Consider the following 17,636-nt stretch of genomic DNA (forward strand, 5'->3'; position numbering starts at 1 on the left):
TGTTCAACTAATCGAGTAAAAGTCAGGAAGTCTTATCAGGCCATAGTGGTCACTTTACCTCCTTAGAAGTGATCAGGCGGCGTGTCGCCACATAATTAAGATCCATCCTCATCGACTTAAGTGAATGTCACCCCCGAAGGTAGAAGATTTGTCACTACTCTGGGAATAAGATGTGAGTGAGAGAAGAAGATGGTATCCCTCCATCAGTGGCCTTGAGCATATCAAACACTGAGGCAGCATTACCCCCACCAGGATGTGACTCTGGGCATTCCCGGTCTGGCAACTTGGAATGATTCAAGCAAACAAATCTATGAAACCTTCATGCACTTTCCAATCCTACTTATGTTTTTGTAACTTTTTTTTTACATCTAGTGCTTCTCTTCCTGACTGGTGGTCGTGAACATGTCATTAAAGAGCAGTAGTACGTTGTCATAATACCGACATCTGCAAAACCTTCCCCGTGTGCTCCAGAGAGCATCACAATGTGTATTGCAGAAAACAACTGTTTATCAGCACTGACCTCTGAGTAAGAGACACTGTGACGACTTCTGCGCTAGAGGTCTGGGATGGCATCTGGATGTGTTGGCAAGTAATAGGGCAGCGATGAGTCGTACCTGGTACGCAAACACTCCAGAAACACCTCACAGCTGCCAGTTCTTTGTAATACTTGTAACCACTCCATAATGTGGATGAATACATAAGAGGTTACAAGCTGTTGGGTTCAACCTATTTCTATCTAAAATATTTAAAAATCCAGGTAAACATGGCTGTAGCAAACATGTCCTCCCTTACACATTGCTGCTTTCTCAACCAAATGATGCCGTGGTTTTTCGAGGGCCACCAGGTAGCAGCAAGTTCAGTTCTGCTTGGCGCTCAGTACTAAGGCTTGGTAAGTGTAGCTAAAAATGCAGTCACACAAGTGACGGTTAGCCCTGTTTGCAGGAGCAATCCAGCCATATGGAAGTGAACAAGCTGCCATACTTGTACAAATGGCGTTCGTCCAGCAGCTTTAAAGGAAGTGGTCATCACCCAGTCCTAGAAGGTAGAGGGCTTGACTGGCCATGCACGAGACAGCTTTTTTGAGTGTTGGCCAGGTCCACGTGCTCCAAGATCAGGAAGTATCTACCTGGTTATATCAATAAGCACAGGTCCCTCCATTGTGCACAACATGAGACACCAGCTTCACCTTCACTGTTGTTTCATGTTCCCGGTCAGGAACTCACTTTGCATTTCAAATACAACTGTCCCACTCAAGCCTCGAGAGGAAGACATTGAGGAAGGGCCATAGCCATTCCCTGGAAGAGCTTCAGAATTTATTTCTTCTTCATACTAACCGGAGGGCTCTAGATCAGGTGGGCCTGTAATTGGCTAAGAAGCTGGCATCTAAGGATGGCTTCTTTAAAAAGCAAGGAGGGATAAAAGGAGCATAAACTCCGGTGGCGCATACTCCAATTCAATGACCATCTGTAAATTAGACTTTCAGTTGCTATGATAGAGTGCAGTTATCGGCTTCAGAGCTTTAGATGAACCAAAGCATGCCCTAACATTTCATAGCGATGATAGCCTCCCTCTGATGCACTGGGAATATATCTTCCTTTGGAAGCTGGTTTAGCAGTGGTTTGTACGTTTCAATGATTCTCTTATCACAAACATCATTCCAACGTTAGAGCGGTTCAGAGAGGCCTTCCAAGTGATGTCGCAGTGTTTCAAGATCTATGGAGGCCCTATGGGGACTTTGTTTCCCCTCCCCCAAAGTTTACTATAAGTTTAACTACTGTCCAGTGGGATTTATATGCAGCATTGACATCATCTCAGTAGTTTTTTCTCCACTTCCTGCTGTGCTCCTATTCACCTTCTTGAGATCTTCCAGTATGATGGAGAAGTAGCCCCGCATTGGAACTGGACCAGAGTTGTAAATCTTGGGGCTGTGCAGGTAGAGTTTGTCACATGAGTTAGCTCATGTACTAGGGTTGTGAGAGACATCGTAGCTGTGCTTGGGTGTCTTGGGAAGAGAGGACCCAAAGGTGTTAAACTTGTAAAGTGATTTATTTGGTATCCAAGGAGGAAGAACATGTCTGCTTTACTTCAGTTTCCACATAACAGTTTAGGTTTTACCTTTATGGGGACAACCCTCCTTCCAGCAGATTCCAAGGTCAGTTTGTCCTTCTGACAAATGGTCAGGTGAGCAGGCATGGAGGTTTTATATGGTGCACAACTCAACTGAGACTGCAGCTTGGGTGCCTTTTATTGATGAGCTGAAGCCTTTCCATGATCCTTCAGGGGAAGAGGAGGTGCAGTCGGACCAGGCAGCTAACCGGCCTCGGTTGCAGCATCCGTGCAGTCAAACCAGCGCCTCTCTGACTTGGAAGACTGAGTTAAGGATGATTAGCCCACACTGAAACTTCTCCTGTGCCTTCCTGATTGTTGCCAGCATTACTTGTGAGCCGCTGGAGCTTCCCTCAGTCCCATCATAGAAATCTTTTCTTTGAGAAACGTGGCATCGAAGCATCTTTGTCACTGCCCTGCTGTCCTTATATGCTTAGTCTGCAGCTGTGGGCACTGCAGGCCAATGAGGATCTTCAGAGGCCGATCCACTGCCCGCTCAGAGGCTGACCCCCAGCTGGGTCCTACTGTTACCATGCAGTGGGCACAACCTGGGGTGGCGGCTTCACAGCAGGTACCTGCAGCTCAGTCCCCCGGGAAAATCAAGAGCACCGGGGACTCACGAAATAAGAAAAATCAAATGGAAGGGGCTTGAATTCAGAACCTTTAGAAGTACACGAGGCACCTCTGCGACTTTTCAATGTCTTTGATGTATTCTGCATTCTTGCCATTGACGTACTGTCAGGTTCCTTTTATATTATTTCCAGGAATCCTTTATATGCACAAATCATTATTTCTTTTATTTAAATCCAGAGTCTCTCATGTTCTACTCTCCACAGAGATCATGTTGTGCATTATCTTGCTGTCATTATGTTTTTTCTCTTAACTCAAATGATAAGTGTGCATGTTCTTCACATCCTTGGATTTAAAGCCCGCTGCTTCGGCTTCACAGCCCTTGATCTTCATACATGTTCTCTTTTCTTCGGAGGCAGGCTTGCCGTCTAACTGATAGTTGTGGCAGTGGTGTTTGAAAGCTGGTCTTGCATGTACTTAATGATAGTTGTGGTCTGTTTCTCAAACCCCTTTAGACTCCCTCCGTGTTCCTCTGCTCTTTTACACCTAGGATCACACAGTCAGGAGAAGAACGTCTGTAAGCTACACTCTCATCCGTACCTGAAACTTAAAGAGAAGCAAATGAAAACACACAAGGGCATAACCAATAACATTTTATATTCAGGGTGTCCATTATCAGTCTGGGGTGCCTCTCAGGATTCCTGTAGTTTGGATCTGGCTTGGAGGCGTACGGAACAGCCAGCAGCACAGAATCATCATTTTCTTTCCTACTAACATGGTGCTGGTGTTTAGTTTCTTCTAAAGTTTGAGAGTTAAAAAAGTACTACTTTCATTCACAAGAAGAGAGGTACAAACCCCTATTTAAACGTTTTTGGCAGAATTTAGTGCTATTCACTGGAACAAATGTGAAATGTGTACAAATTAAGGCATGGTCCTCAGCTGAAATCACAGCTGGTCTTACCAGAGGGAGCAGTTGCTTTTTAATCAGCCACTGACCAGGCTTGCATGAACAAATTTAGGGCCCTTTGTAGGGTCCCCTTTGTCATTTCACCTGACCTAGTAATGTAGCTGAGAAGAATCACAACAGTTTGGACCATGTTTGCTATCCTATTTATTTACTTTTTCACTCACTGCTTTCCATACTTCTAGGTTGTTCCTCAGAATCCCATCCACACCCGGGGAGTCTTGCCCCACTTTGATAGTTGTGATCTCCTGGTAATCTCTGTCTTTAACACGAAGATTGATTGCTCATTCAGTTGACTATTAGCGTCTGAACGACTCTCGTGCTCTGCTTTTCTTTCAGTGGACTTTGGGGTAAGCGCGCAACTTGACCGCACAGTCGGCCGAAGGAACACGTTCATCGGCACACCATACTGGATGGCCCCGGAAGTGATTGCCTGTGATGAGAACCCGGACGCCACTTACGATTACCGGGTTAGTAGCGCTCTCTCTGTTTGGCCTCCTTCCTCTAAATGTTAACTTCACATTGTATACCTACAGATGCTACCTCTAGACTTCCAGGAGAGATGTATGCAATGCAGCACATATATGGCTGGGTTGAGTAAAGAACTATGGCAAAGAGCGTAAACACTTGCCTCCTTTTACTTGCACACTCCGCATCTGTGTGAGTAATTGTAGCTATTTCATTACTGAAGCAATCTGAAGTGCCTGCTAAGGAGTTGTGGCAAACACCATACATACTGGTGCAAGACCCAGGCTGCTGCTGGACTATTCTGCCCATCTAGGAAAACTCTGCAGCCCCTCCCGCATGCCTGTAAAATATCAGGACGATTGGAAGCTCTCCCCCTCCCTCGTGTACTCTCCCCACCTTCTTTCTGAAATCTCTCTCTATAATACCCCACTTCCTGCATGCACCACGCTATTACTATAAAATGTAGACTTTTCTACACCCCCCACCTCCCTCGTGTACTCTCTCCCCCGCCTTCCTTCTGAAGCCTCTCTCTGTATAATACCCCACTTCCTGCATGCACCACGCTATTACTATAAAATGTAGACTTTTCTAAACTCCCCCCACCTCTCTCCCTCACTTCCCATTTCACATTTTTCTGTATAATACCTGTGTCTCCTCCCCTATTACTATTAAATATCCGAGCATTTGGAAAGTTCCCCACCTCCCTCATGCACCCTCCCTCCCTCACCTTCCAGCTGAAGTCTCCTCTCCGTACATTGCTACCTGGACTCCTTCACCCCTCTCCTGTTGGTGCCCCCCTTGGGTATTTTCCCTCCCTCACCTTCCATTAAATGTCTCTCTCTCTCATTATACCTGGGCCCCTGTTCCTTGTTACTGTGAAATATAAACTCCTCCCAAACGTATTCTCCCTCCCCTCTCCATCTGTAGCCTCTGTACAGTAACACTCTGCTCCTGCATCCCTGCCCCTGTTACCATAAACCATGCTGCCTCTTGAACCCCAGCCCCTTACCCCCCGTCCCTGCACTACCCTCTTGATTTAAAGAGTACTCTCTCTCTAATAGTGCCTAGGGTCCTGCAGTCTTCCCCCTCACTATAATGTGTATTACCCCTTCAATGCTCCCTGGGTAATGCTTTATCAATTCCTGGCATCCTGGGACCTTCTACCACCTCCCTCCTTGTATTTTATTGGCTTGCCTCATCACTGAGCCCCTTATGAAGGAGCTTTAACGGTGCACAGCGCCCCAACGCACAGGACCCGCTCTGAACAACTGGACTCCTCAGCTCTCCCTCATGCACCATGGAGCTCAGCCCTGGCTCCTGTAGGCTCGGCTCTCGCCCTGTACTGTACTCCCTCTCCTCACCTCACTCATCTCCAAAGCAGAGTGAAGGGTTGTTCGTGAGTTCGAGTGGGGAGGATAGAGGTGGGTAGGACGGAGACAAACTAAATGTGGAGTGTGTGCATGTGGGGTGGGGAGATGCGGCGCACTGGTCATGTGCAGAAAGTGAGGTACGCTGGGGGTTCTGCCTTGTGTATTTTTTTTTTCTTTTTTCATTCACTGGGAGTAGTTTTTGACTTGCATTATTCTATTTGAGTTTTTCTATGGCATTTGCTTTTGCTGGCTCTGTGTGAACTTTGCTGTGTGCGCCGAGGAGGCAGTTGAGCTCACTGTGATCCTCTCTGGATACTGTAGGAAGAGGGTGGGCAGTTCATCTCGCTCTGTCCCATCCTAAATATTGGGAGGAGGGAGGGCTTTCGTGAACACCTCTGTGGCAGTTCATCTCACTCTGGCCTTGTCTGGATACAGCAAGTGGCTCAGTTTGGCTCTCTGTGGCCTTCCCTGGACACTGTGGGGGAGACGGGCAGCAGTTTGGCTTACTGGGATCTTCCATGGTAAACACAGGCAGGAGCAGCCCGGCTTACTCAGGCCGGTCCTGGATTCTGCTGGGGGCCCCTCCTTGGACACTGTAGAGGGGTTAGTGTGACTTACTCTGGCACACTATGGGCCCGGTTTAAAATGTATCAGGCCCCACTCATTCCACAGGATCTACCCTTGACCTGATTTTTCTCCAATCCCAGTGCTATCCGAGCAGAATCCTCCAGAGTCTTACCTGGTAAGTCTTCTACCTTCTTAATTTCTCTTTTGATTTGATTCAGACTTTTTAATTCTCCTCCTAAATCTCCTAGAACTCAATGCTGATCCTGCAAACTCAAATACTACTACTTTGATTAACACTTTACACTTATCACCATGTGGACTAACACATAATGTCACATGGCTGTTCCCCAGTTTATTGTTGCATTTATTCAAGCCCTAGGCACTGTTGCCCCTATGAAAGCTTCAAATCAACCAAGAGATCCACCACTAAACGGTGTACCTCAAATTAAGGGAAAAAGGTAGAATCTGCATCTCCTAGTGTCGCTCCAAGTTACAGTCTGATAAGACAGCTTAAGAGTTGCCTTCTGTGTATATCACAAGAATATTCATATGTCATGCCACATCTATTGTGCAGCACGTATTGAGCAAAACAAACACTCCTCTAGTGAAATCTTTTTAAATAATAAAATGATGTCCCCATCGCTGTGTATGCTCTCAAGCCTTCACTGTGTCGCAAGCACTGTGTAACTCTCTCCCGTGATAAAATCAGGAGCATCTACACTTGCTGTGCTACTGAACTCCCCCTTAAGTCTCTCCCCACCTCCATAGCTCTCCCAATCCATAGGCCAGGCTTCAGCTGATGAGCATGTCCCAGGAGGAAACCGCATTGTGTGAGCTGAGGATCCCTCGATGACCCTAGGGACCCCACACAGACTGTCTGCCAGCACCTGTGTGTTCAGTGCCCCTCAGGCGGAGGTGTTTAATCCGTCTCTTTCTGATGCAGACACACCACCAGATTGGAAATACCCAAAGGGTCTCCCCACACACTTTCTGAAAAAACCTTCTGCTGACCTCTCCATTGTTTCTAACTGTGGCCCATATCACTCCTCCTTGACCCGGTTAAAGTCCCCGAAACGTTATAACACCCAAATGACCTCCTATCTAGAATGTAGCAACCTTTTAGATCCTCTGTCTGGCTTCAGAGCTCGCCACAGCACTGAGATTGCTTGAATGAGAGCAGACCAGTGTCCCTCACGCTGCTGGATCTCTGCTACTTTCACAACTATTGCAGTCCATATTTATACTACACACATGCACATACTACATAGGTATCCAGTCGAAGGACACGCACTGGTTCAAGGCTTTTCTTACTGATAGAACTCAGTCCATCTATCTTCTACCCCATTTACGTAACCCACTGGCCGTCATTATAAGATGTGCCTTTGAAAATCCATCGTACGCTGATAGCGCTCAGCTTACTCTCTCCATCATGGAGAACGTTGAACAGACAAGGCAGGTTTCTGCACAGCATGCGTAATGTTGCTGTTTGGGTGAAGGACATTGCTCTGAGGTATAATGGTAATAAGACAGCGGTCATTGTTTTCGATAAGGCAAACACCCTTTGAGCACTAGATTGGTGGCAAAGGGAGCTAGACTCCTCCCCTTCGCCCACTATCACGCTAGGAACCCGAGGTTTGTCATTGACAGTTCCCTTTCTGTGAACGAGCAAGTTGTTGCTGTCTGTGGTACTTGCCACATGATCCTGCAGATGTTGTGCAGAATCTTTCAACAGCACCCTCTCCTCTGCACTGTCGCAAAACTGTCATTGAAGCACTAATAATTAGCATGATGGATTATAACAATACTCTTTAATTGGGCTTTGCCGAATCCCTGGTGGAAGGACTTCCAACCATTCACAAAACAACGGGTCATCTAGCGCTAACATTTCACCCGTGGACTCTCCAAAGGCCTGCACGATATGTCTCTACCCTGGTTACTGGTGTGTAAGTCATCTAGGTTTAAACTTTTAAGCCACTCCTTCAGAGCTGTGTACCCTGCAGCTCCTTATTGCCTTCGTAACAGAATATACCTCCACAGACAAACTCAAATCCAAAGATCCTCCACCCCACATCACCTGTGCCTTTCCAGATCAGGTAGCTGTTCCTTTTCATATCTAGCACTCACCACTGGAACACTCTTCCTCTGGATATACGTTTCAGAACCCACTGCCTCAGTTCAGTAAACTGCTTAAAGCTTGGCATTTTTGATCTCTCTACTTAGCTTTCTTCTCTAGGTTTTGGGCTATCAGTGTCTGTCTTATTTTTAGGGGTGTTTAGCTCCTGGATACACCTTTGAGTATGAGTTTAGCACTATATAAACCATCCTTAGATAAGATATAGATATTTCAGATTGTTTTTAGTGCAGTTTCCTGGGGTGAAATGTGTAATCCACGTTCTCGTATTTACTGGTGTCCCAAAGCTGTCTATCACATCTATGCGGATGTTTGCACAAGGAAGGATTGCTGCTGCACTAATGCAGGTTATTTTTTTATCTTTTCTGTATTCTGTACATCCACTTGATCTCACCTTGGTGTTAAAAGAAAATGTGAGTGGGCGGGCAGCTAGGAAATGTACACTTACTCTTAAATGTTACAAATTGAAGCCATCAATCTATTAGAAATACTAACCTTGCACTCGGGATCCAACTGGAGTAAATCACAGACTCCATCAAAGATCATCTTAACTCTACCTCTGTGTAAACAGCTCTCTGATCTAAAATTCAAGGTTTGCAAATATGCGCTCTGACAAAGACCCTTTTAGTTTCTACTTCACTGTTTTTCCACTTACTGGAAAATGTGTAACACTATCTTGATAAGACAATTCTTGGTGTTCTACTACAGGATCAAACTCCAAGTTTAAATCAACAGTTGCTAAACGCTTTATTGATCACGAACTGTGAAAGGTTTAAAAATAGTTAATGTTCGTTTATCAGCAAGGCTTGGGTTTCAGAATACTTCCCTGTATTCCTAAGTGCCTTAAAACCTGTTTGCAAAGAAGCAAAAAGAAATCATGAATCTACATAAAAAGGTCTTCCCTGAAGTAACTGTTTACCATTATTGCCTTGCAGGGATGCTCTGAAACTCGAGGAAAGGTATTCCCGAGAATCAACGATGGCCTTTGCCAAACAATGTGATAGTTCAGAGTGTGCCTTACCCGGCACCTCCCTTTTGGTGTTGAGCCCTCAGGAAGGTGGTAGAAGTGACGGGCAGGACTCTTGTGTGGACAGATGAGGGAGTGCTCGGGGAAAGTTCTGTAGAGGCAGTATGCGGCCTCGGTTAAGTCGGGTAGTTCATATTTCCATTTGCTTCTGTGTATGGTCACCAAACTAAAGGTTCTTGCTACTTATTTGGACACTTAACCTGTCCGTGATTCTTTAATCAGTCTTGTGGAGTGAATGGTCCTTAAATATTTTGAATACGCAGTGAGAACCACGCTTTTCAAGAAAACGAGACTTTTCTAATGAACCGTCCAGATGCTGTCTAATTTCAGTCCTGTTGATCTTGAACTGGTTGATGTATCTGGAACAGCAGTCCTACTGGACGGCAGTCATCCTGGGCTTTGTGTCTGTCATGGAGTCAGCTGACTTTGCTGGGAAAGAGACACTAGTGTTCTGCAGGCCACAGATTGGATTTTATGAGCTAGAAACATTGAGTAGCTCTTCTGTATTCTTCTGGTCATCCGGCTCTGGGACCCGATTTGACCTCGATGAGGCTCTTTGAATATCTCTGTAAGATTGCGCAGTCTCTCAAGAATAGCTTGTGCGTGGTTCTGTGACCCACTCTTCCCAGCTTTCACACTTTTTGGCTGAGGTGAGTAATGAGGACCTCTTTTGCATTACTCCGGCTCATGGGTATGTTTCTGTATAGTGTTTGCTATTTGCCTTCCCCTTTGTGGCACCTATACACTCTCAAGGAGTTGGTTCTAGTTAACCTTTTATCCTTTTCTGGTACGGCATTGACCTTTTAAACTAGTTGCTCTTAAATCAATTAAAGAAAAATGGTCACATCTTTAGCTGCGGCTACACTCCATCACTTAGTGTGGATAGTGGCCTTGGACTGGGTGGATCTACACTCAGACGCATCTTGTGTAGAAGAGTGTTGGGGAAATCTTGCGTTGAATTAGAGACTGCGATCCCCCGTGTCCTGCCGGGGTTGCTCGCCTGCGGTTGGCTTGACCACCAGAGCTTAGATAGCGGTGGGAGTTCACTTACGACGTTTGAATCTCCAGGCTCCTGGGTACCAAGTGGCAATGGCGTATTCTCTTCCAGCCTCATCTCATAACAGGCACAAGTCAGGCCGCCGCCTTTGGTTTGTTTTCTGTATCCAAGTAAGCGGAGGAAGCACACTTAAGGAAAGTGCTGTCTGAAAAGAGTCACGCGCTGTCACTCTTCCGTGTCTTGGAAGTTGGATGTGAAGTGTTAATTGTGCTGAACCCAGGCCCAAAGGTTGTGTCCTTTGCTGGCGTGGACAGCTGCTTCTCAGATTTTTCACTGGACACATTACCGAGTTCTGGACCTTCCTCAAGTAGCAACACCCTAGCAGTGGCCTTTGATGTAATGCTGGCTTGCAAGGGTCATCTCTTTCACTGCCCATCCTTCCACTGGGAGTCCGTGAAGAAATGAATTGTGTGGTTCTCTTGGATGTACTTCAAGCACTGATAATAATTTTACTGTAAGCAATTTAGAAATCCTTCCTGATTTTGTGCCGCTAATTAGGAAAATATTTGAAAACATAAGTCTGAACTCAGTTTGCATATGGCGAGTATATATTGTAATGAGGCAATCCTATCCACAGTAAGTATAAACATCAGTTTGATCCTTTATCTGGATAGTGTGGGGACTGATGTTAATTACTCAGTCGGTTCCACACCAGCGCTGACACATCTGGATGCTGCAGGGAGCCGCCCCAAGGATCCAGTAAGTCACAGGACACGCGTCACTTCATCACTTTCTAACACTGCATTCAACAGGGAATAACTGGCCACATCTCCAGCCGGGTTTTCCCGTTTCAGCCATTCTCATCGCACAACTGAGAGACCTTTCGAGATCTATTTCGGGAAACAAATACTTGTGTATTGAGTGATCTTCCCCTTCATTCACATGAGCACTTTCTGTCACTTGTCTCTGTATCAAGTGATATTGTGAATCAATATTGTCTTATTACAATAAACGTTGTATGCAAATCAAGTCATTCAGACTTGTATGTTTGCAGATGTGTTCCCAATTCTTGAATTGTGTTGTGTAGGAGATTGTTAAACCGCTTACCTTAAAGTTAGTAACATTCTTAAAGTACATCTGACAGAACCACACAGATTGTGTAACGTGTTAAATCCAGGTTCTGAGGACCGCAGGGTCACCCCTTTGAGACTTAACATGATGTCTTGAAGGCCTTCATCCTTCCAGACCCTTTTCCATCCATCACCTTCTGGGGCTGCTCACAAGGAACATGATTATCAATCACCCTTAAGTTATTGATGGTCTTTGATAGTTTAGCTTCTCAGAAGCCAAATAACTTACTGAAGCCCATAGGTGGTATACTCCTGCTCCTAAGAGCAGAGCAGCCGACACAAGGTTTCATGCCTTCTGACACCAGAAGCTTATGTTGAAGTGATCTGTCCGTCTCCCGCCGCCCAATTTCCCACTGACCTACCTTGCCAGTTAGAGTTGTTCTCCGAATGTACTAATAAAGCTCCTTGAGATAATATACCAGCTGCAAGAACTGAGTGAGTCCTGCATGGCTGTGCTTCAATTACTGACAATATTGGTGAGGGTGGTTCGTGTGGCGCCTGCAGAGATGTTTGTGTGTACGGGGAGGGGGGAGGTCTATAGATTGACTGTTTCATTACATCGCTCGTGTGGTTTATCTGATTATTGCACCGCATTGCAGTGGGCAGATGAGCCATCCCCACAGGACCCACTCAGACTTAGTTTTCTTCTTACTGATAAAAGGAGTAGCAGAGAGTGTTAATAATTAATGCCATCAAGAAGCAGTGTTACGCCTATTGTATTTTACTATGAGTAGGTATTTCTGTAACCCAAACCTAGGTAGTAGCAACAGAGTGCTGTACAGGGTAGGCTCTAGGCGTGTGAACTGTCATTCACAAAATGCAGAAACATGGACCAAGTTTCTGTAGTGTTTAGAAGTAGTGTTCTTTGAAGAGGCGAGTCTTCAATTTCTTTCTGAATCAGGAAGTTGTAGCAGTTCTGAGGCTGGCAGGGATTTTATTCTAGATTTTGAAACGATAAATTTAGAAGGCCTGTGTTCTGTTTTGTTTTCTTTAAAAAACGTTTTTGTCTACAGTATGTTGATGTCCTGGTTTCTGATAGCTAGAACTCGGATGGCAGACCCCACCTCAAACTCCATCACAGAACTCGCATCACACCTCAGATCTGGAAGCACCACTGGCCCGATACTCAAACACTTGTTAAACTCCTTATACACACATTCAAGACACTACACAACTTAGGCCCCACCTGCCTGAACAGTTGAGTCTACTTTCACGAGTCACCCAGACACCTCCACTCCTCAGAACTCTGACTAGCGCACATTCCACATATCGCATCGCTCCTAACGCGTAGAATGGCCTTCCATTTCACATCAGAGCCTCCGCTCTTCTTTATATCTGCAATAAGCTGAAGACCTGGCTTTTCAATTAGCCAAACTTACCCAGGGCTAGGGGCACACCTGCTCAGCGCCAGGACACTCTTGCGGCTGATAGTACACTTTACAGATAAACTGACTGTGTGGAGTAGTCCACCGAGATGGTTATTTTCCTTGACAAGTAGGGAGGAGAGCCCTTTTTGTTGGACTTCTAAGTGGTACACTTATTCTTGAAGATTATGCATGCTTGTGGGATTCAGTTGAATATCTTTAGGGTTCTGATGATATGTGTTTCAAAAACAGATGCTTTTCAGAGGGCTAATGTGGTTTGAGGAAATCCACATTACTTCTAGATATATTATTTTCCTTGCCCAAAGTGAAGTCAGGATACCATGCATAATACCACAGTTTCTGATGGTGTCTGCTATCTCTCTTTGTTCTCTGCCTTTTCTAGCAATTGTTTTCCTTTTTGAAGAGCTTTGGGAAGCTGATCACTTTGATATATTGTTTACTCACTGCTAATGTGTGAACTGCTGCTTCTGTATCTTTCTCCCCTTTTTGCAGCTCTCAATACCCCAGTAGGTCTAGGCATAGCTAGACTAATCTGATAGGGTCCCCAGCTGTGTTCCACCTTAGATTTCATACCTGCTCTCAGCCAAGACACTTCAATTAACCACAAATGCGATATTAATAAGACACTACAAACTGACTGAGGTGCTCTCTTTTCCAGCATTGGCTCTTTCATAGATTGACAAGCTTGATCATTCCCTCTTGTCAGTCTGGGAGCCCCAGAGAAACGTGCCAGTAGCAGGAAGCTGACATCTGTAGAAACATGAATAGAAACATTCACTTTCGAAGCCTCCTTGCAGCATTCAAAAATACACAATGCTCAGCTTATGACGTGAAAACACACTGAACTCTACTCAGAGGTCACCGTACTTCAGATTTTTAGCTGCATATTGTGTGGTTGTCCCTTCAGAGCTCTGCTTAGAAACATTATTTTTTCAGTTTCGTTCCAGCTTCTACTTGTAATTGATGACTTATTAGTTTAACCTAAGACATGTTCTCTTTTGAGTTTACCATCCTGGCTTGAAGCTTCTTATTTTATCTTTTAGAAACCAGGAAAGCACTACTTAAACCCAATGCTTCTTGTGGGAAAAACAGACTTTGTGCTGATGATCTGCATGTTGACTGTATTTTCTTGTCTCTGCCCCAGAAAATGAAGCAAAATCTGCCACGCTTTTTCCGCCAACAACCATGCGGGTAGTCTTCTGCAGTGACTACAGAGTAAGAAGGCTTTGGAAGTTGCTTCTTCATATTGGTAGTGTTGTATGTGAGAAAGAAAACCCTTCAGAGTACCCAGAGTGGGTGAAAATGTGAAATGGTGAAGTCTGACAAGCAACAGCTGGTGACTTCTAATGAACTGCCCAGAAAGGCCAGTGTTTTCTGTGACATTTCTTGCTAAGAAAAAGGCTTCAAAATCTTTGTCAACGGCACAGTTTACAGTAGCCTCGAAGATTGTCGCTACACCATTGTTGATGACACAACCTGGAAAGAAGACAGTGTTGATGACTGCACCATCCGTGCCACTCACCATGAGGCATTGTTGATGGGATCTCAAGCATCAATGATACCACCGCTTCTCCTGATGACAATAACATTTATGACTCCATAATACAGTCTGGCCATTTCAGTAAAACATTGGTTAAGGCATCTCCTTTGCTGTTGATGCCATGGAATTCACAGATCCCTTCTCCTTGCAAGGTTTTACTCTGATCTCCTAAGAAATATGTTGACAAGGAAAGAGAATCTCAGGATGAAAGCTTATTTGGGACCACTACTAGTCGTTCTCATCTTCATGTCAAATACCAGGATTACGAGGCTTAGTTGTATAAATATTAGGAGACATAGGAACTTCAGTCTTGCGGACACTATGCAGATGGTAGTAATGACTAATCCCACTTTGGTACAGCCACCGTCAGTAAGACTGTTCATAAAAAGAGTACTATGATGAACTGTGCCACTGCTGACAGCCCTAATTTAAGGAATGAGAAGATTCAAAAAGCACTAAAAAGGTCCCTGAGAAGGGTGTGTGGCACTGTAAAACAGAGGGAAGTCTGCAGAAACCATAGATCAGGCAATAGATAACATTGAGTAGCCAGGTTTTCAACTTCTTGCGAAAGCATGATTCTGAAGGCAGCTGACGTAGGTCAGCAGGAGGTTTGTTCCAGAGTTTAGCGAAAAGGAAGGCAAAAGTACATCCACTTTTTGGTTGTTATATCCTAAAACATGCTAACTATTGCACATAACTGCAGTTTTAAGTAGCTGCTTGCCAGTGTCGATTCAAGGTGTTCCATTTGCTCTCCTGTCTGCACTAAGGAACTTTACAAAGTGTATGAACTCATAGCAGCTTTTGTAAGGAAAGGGAGGCACCAAATATTTCAGTTTCTGGACATCCGGCTGGTCAAAAGAAAGTCATCACAAGAACCAAAATCTCAAAGAATGCCTAGATCTTTTGCGATTTTTGAGTCTCCAGCTCAATATGTCAAAATCCCAAATGTGCCTGTCAGATAAATTTAGTTTATGGGTGTATATTGGACAATGGATTATTAGTAAGGGCAGGTAAGTACCTACACTTAGCAATAGGCTACTAACCTCCACTTAGGTCCAGTTAGGTCTCAATAAATTAAACCCAGCTCAACCCTTAGTAGCTTGGCAACAAGCAACAAGGCTTAACTTAGGAGACAAATGTGTAAAGCATTTAAAAATCACAAAACAGTAAATAAGTAAAACAGAAAACACAATAAAAATCCAACACCAATTTATAGAAATAGATTATATTGTCATCTTTAAAATGACACCAAAATAATTAAAATTGGATAAGGCGGACCGGAGATATGAATTTTTAAGGAATTAATGTTTTCTTACGCATAGAATCAACTAGCGCTCAAAGGGTTAAAAAAGGTCACACTAGAAAGGAACAAAGTCCAGAGGTCAGGCGACCCACAAGGTAACACTGTCACACTTACTTTCAGAAGTGCTTCTTGATTCAGGAAAGTGGTCCACAGCACCAGCCAAGGGTTCAGAGGCGCAGGTTTGCCTCTTGGGGTTTGGAACTACAACTCCTACAATGTCCCTCTTCAACTTATGGAGTTGCTCCAAATGTCTCCAGACCTCTGGCTCTTCTTCCAGTGGTCCTTTTTTGGGTCTTTGAAGTGTCCACAACTTGCTCCAAGGTTCCAGGAGCTCTGAGTTGCTCATCGGGAACTACAATTCCCAGAATGCACCTGGTCAGAATCCTCAAATGGAGGCTAGTCAGCTGGGCACTGCTTGCACGCTTGGACTCTGGGCAGCTCCCTTGTACCTGTAGCAAACAGGGAGTCCCTCTTGAACCAGTTGAAGCCAGGCAGAGTCCTTCTTGTGGTGAAGCCCAAGTGTGCAGCTGGTGCAGTCCTACCGAGTGCAGTGTCCAGGTGCAGGTCAGGGATCCAAAGGACAGTCCTTCTTCTCCTATAGTTCTTCCTTGTAGGGATCTGCGGTGTGGGTGCAGGTCTGCCAGTTTTATCCTTGCTCCTGGGTGAAAAACAGGGTGGTTCTAGTTCTCCAATCAGGTGCAGGGTCCTTCCCCCTGTGATGACCACTACCTGGGAAGTGTGGCAAAAATCAATCCCAGGAGGCAACATTCCTCAAAAATCCATCATGGCTGAAAATGATTTTTGGAGGTTACATCTGGCTGAGCCCACCCATTGGTGTGGCTAAAAATCTTAAACACACCCTTCTCCTGCCTTCTCCTAATGTAATCAGGGGGCATCAAATTGTCTGGGTTTGCAGGATGTGAGGGAGGTGCTGGGTTGCTCCAAATGTCCTTTCCTGCCTTTGAAGACCAGTTTGGAAGCCCTCCCCCCTTCGGCTTCCCCACCTCCTGAGGGAAGAACTCCTCCCCCAGGCATATATCTTTGTGTTGAGCCAGACCACTTCACACCTCATCAAGGCAGCCTGGCCAGGCTGCCAGGGGCCGGCCAATCCAAGCAAAGCAGCAAAACACTGCACGGCTGAATTTGGCAACTTTTCAGGTAAAGTTTAAAACTCTTTACTCAAATAAGTTATATTAAATCCAACAATTGGAAGTTGTGGGATTTATTATAACAATTAATTTGATACCGAACTTGTGGTATCTGTCACTTAAGGGGACTTCATAAATTAAAATAAAGTCTCCCCTTGCTAGCCTATGGAGGCCATTTACTACAATGACGGAAACACAAATTTGTCTGTTTTACATCACCAGGGCTTATACAACTATTTTTATAAGATCCCTGCTTATATTTACATGGCACCCAGCCCTAGGGGCACACAGGGCAGACCTTTGGGGTGACTTATATGTAAAAATAAGGTAGTTTAAGACTTTGGAACTACGTATAATTCCAAAGTCGAATTTGCATGTAACTTTAACTTAAAAGCAGCCAGCAAGGCAGGCCCGCCTTTAAAATGACACTGGGCACCTCGCAGTACACCAATGGGGGCACCACCTATGCTGGGGTCCCTAAACCTACATGCCCTACCATATACTAGGGACTTATAGGTAGGTTTACATAGCCAATTATAATTAGCCTAGTTTACATACTGATTTTGCAGCAACTCTTAAGTTCTTTTGAGAACAAACAATATCACAGCCATCTACTAAATAAATAAAGAAGGTGGAACCAGATCACCAGTTTTCTCCTAAGAGTTTTGTGATCTACAGAACTGGACCATCAGTCACAGCATTTCCCTTCTAGTGGAAAAGGTACCAGGCCAAGATAACTCCTAAGCAGAGGCACTCAGCCAAACGGCAAATGTAATCCAGGAGTGGAAATCTACCCAAGATTTAGCTAAAATGATCTTTCTTCAGTGGGAACATCTGGTACTGGATTTGTTTACAGAAGTTTAGAACAAGAAGTGCTGCTTCAGTGTCATAGTTGAAGACATTTGCTTATGCGGATAATACAAAAGATCG

The 17,636-nt window shown here is 44.8% G+C and overlaps 1 protein-coding gene across 7 annotated transcripts in view; it reads left to right on the forward strand.

The window, feature by feature from the left end:
* The window catches only part of MINK1 (misshapen like kinase 1), a 503,992-nt gene that overhangs the window by 196,566 nt on the left and 289,790 nt on the right, over window positions 1-17,636 (forward strand). For all 7 annotated transcript variants that reach the window (XM_069215741.1, XM_069215740.1, XM_069215743.1 and 4 more), the window contains exon 7: window positions 3,980-4,110. In XM_069215741.1, the coding sequence (XP_069071842.1) occupies window positions 3,980-4,110 (131 nt within the window). The remainder of the gene's footprint in view (window positions 1-3,979; window positions 4,111-17,636) is intronic.

Source organism: Pleurodeles waltl, chromosome 12 (assembly GCF_031143425.1).
Source record: "Pleurodeles waltl isolate 20211129_DDA chromosome 12, aPleWal1.hap1.20221129, whole genome shotgun sequence".
Classification (NCBI taxonomy): Eukaryota; Metazoa; Chordata; class Amphibia; order Caudata; family Salamandridae; genus Pleurodeles; species Pleurodeles waltl.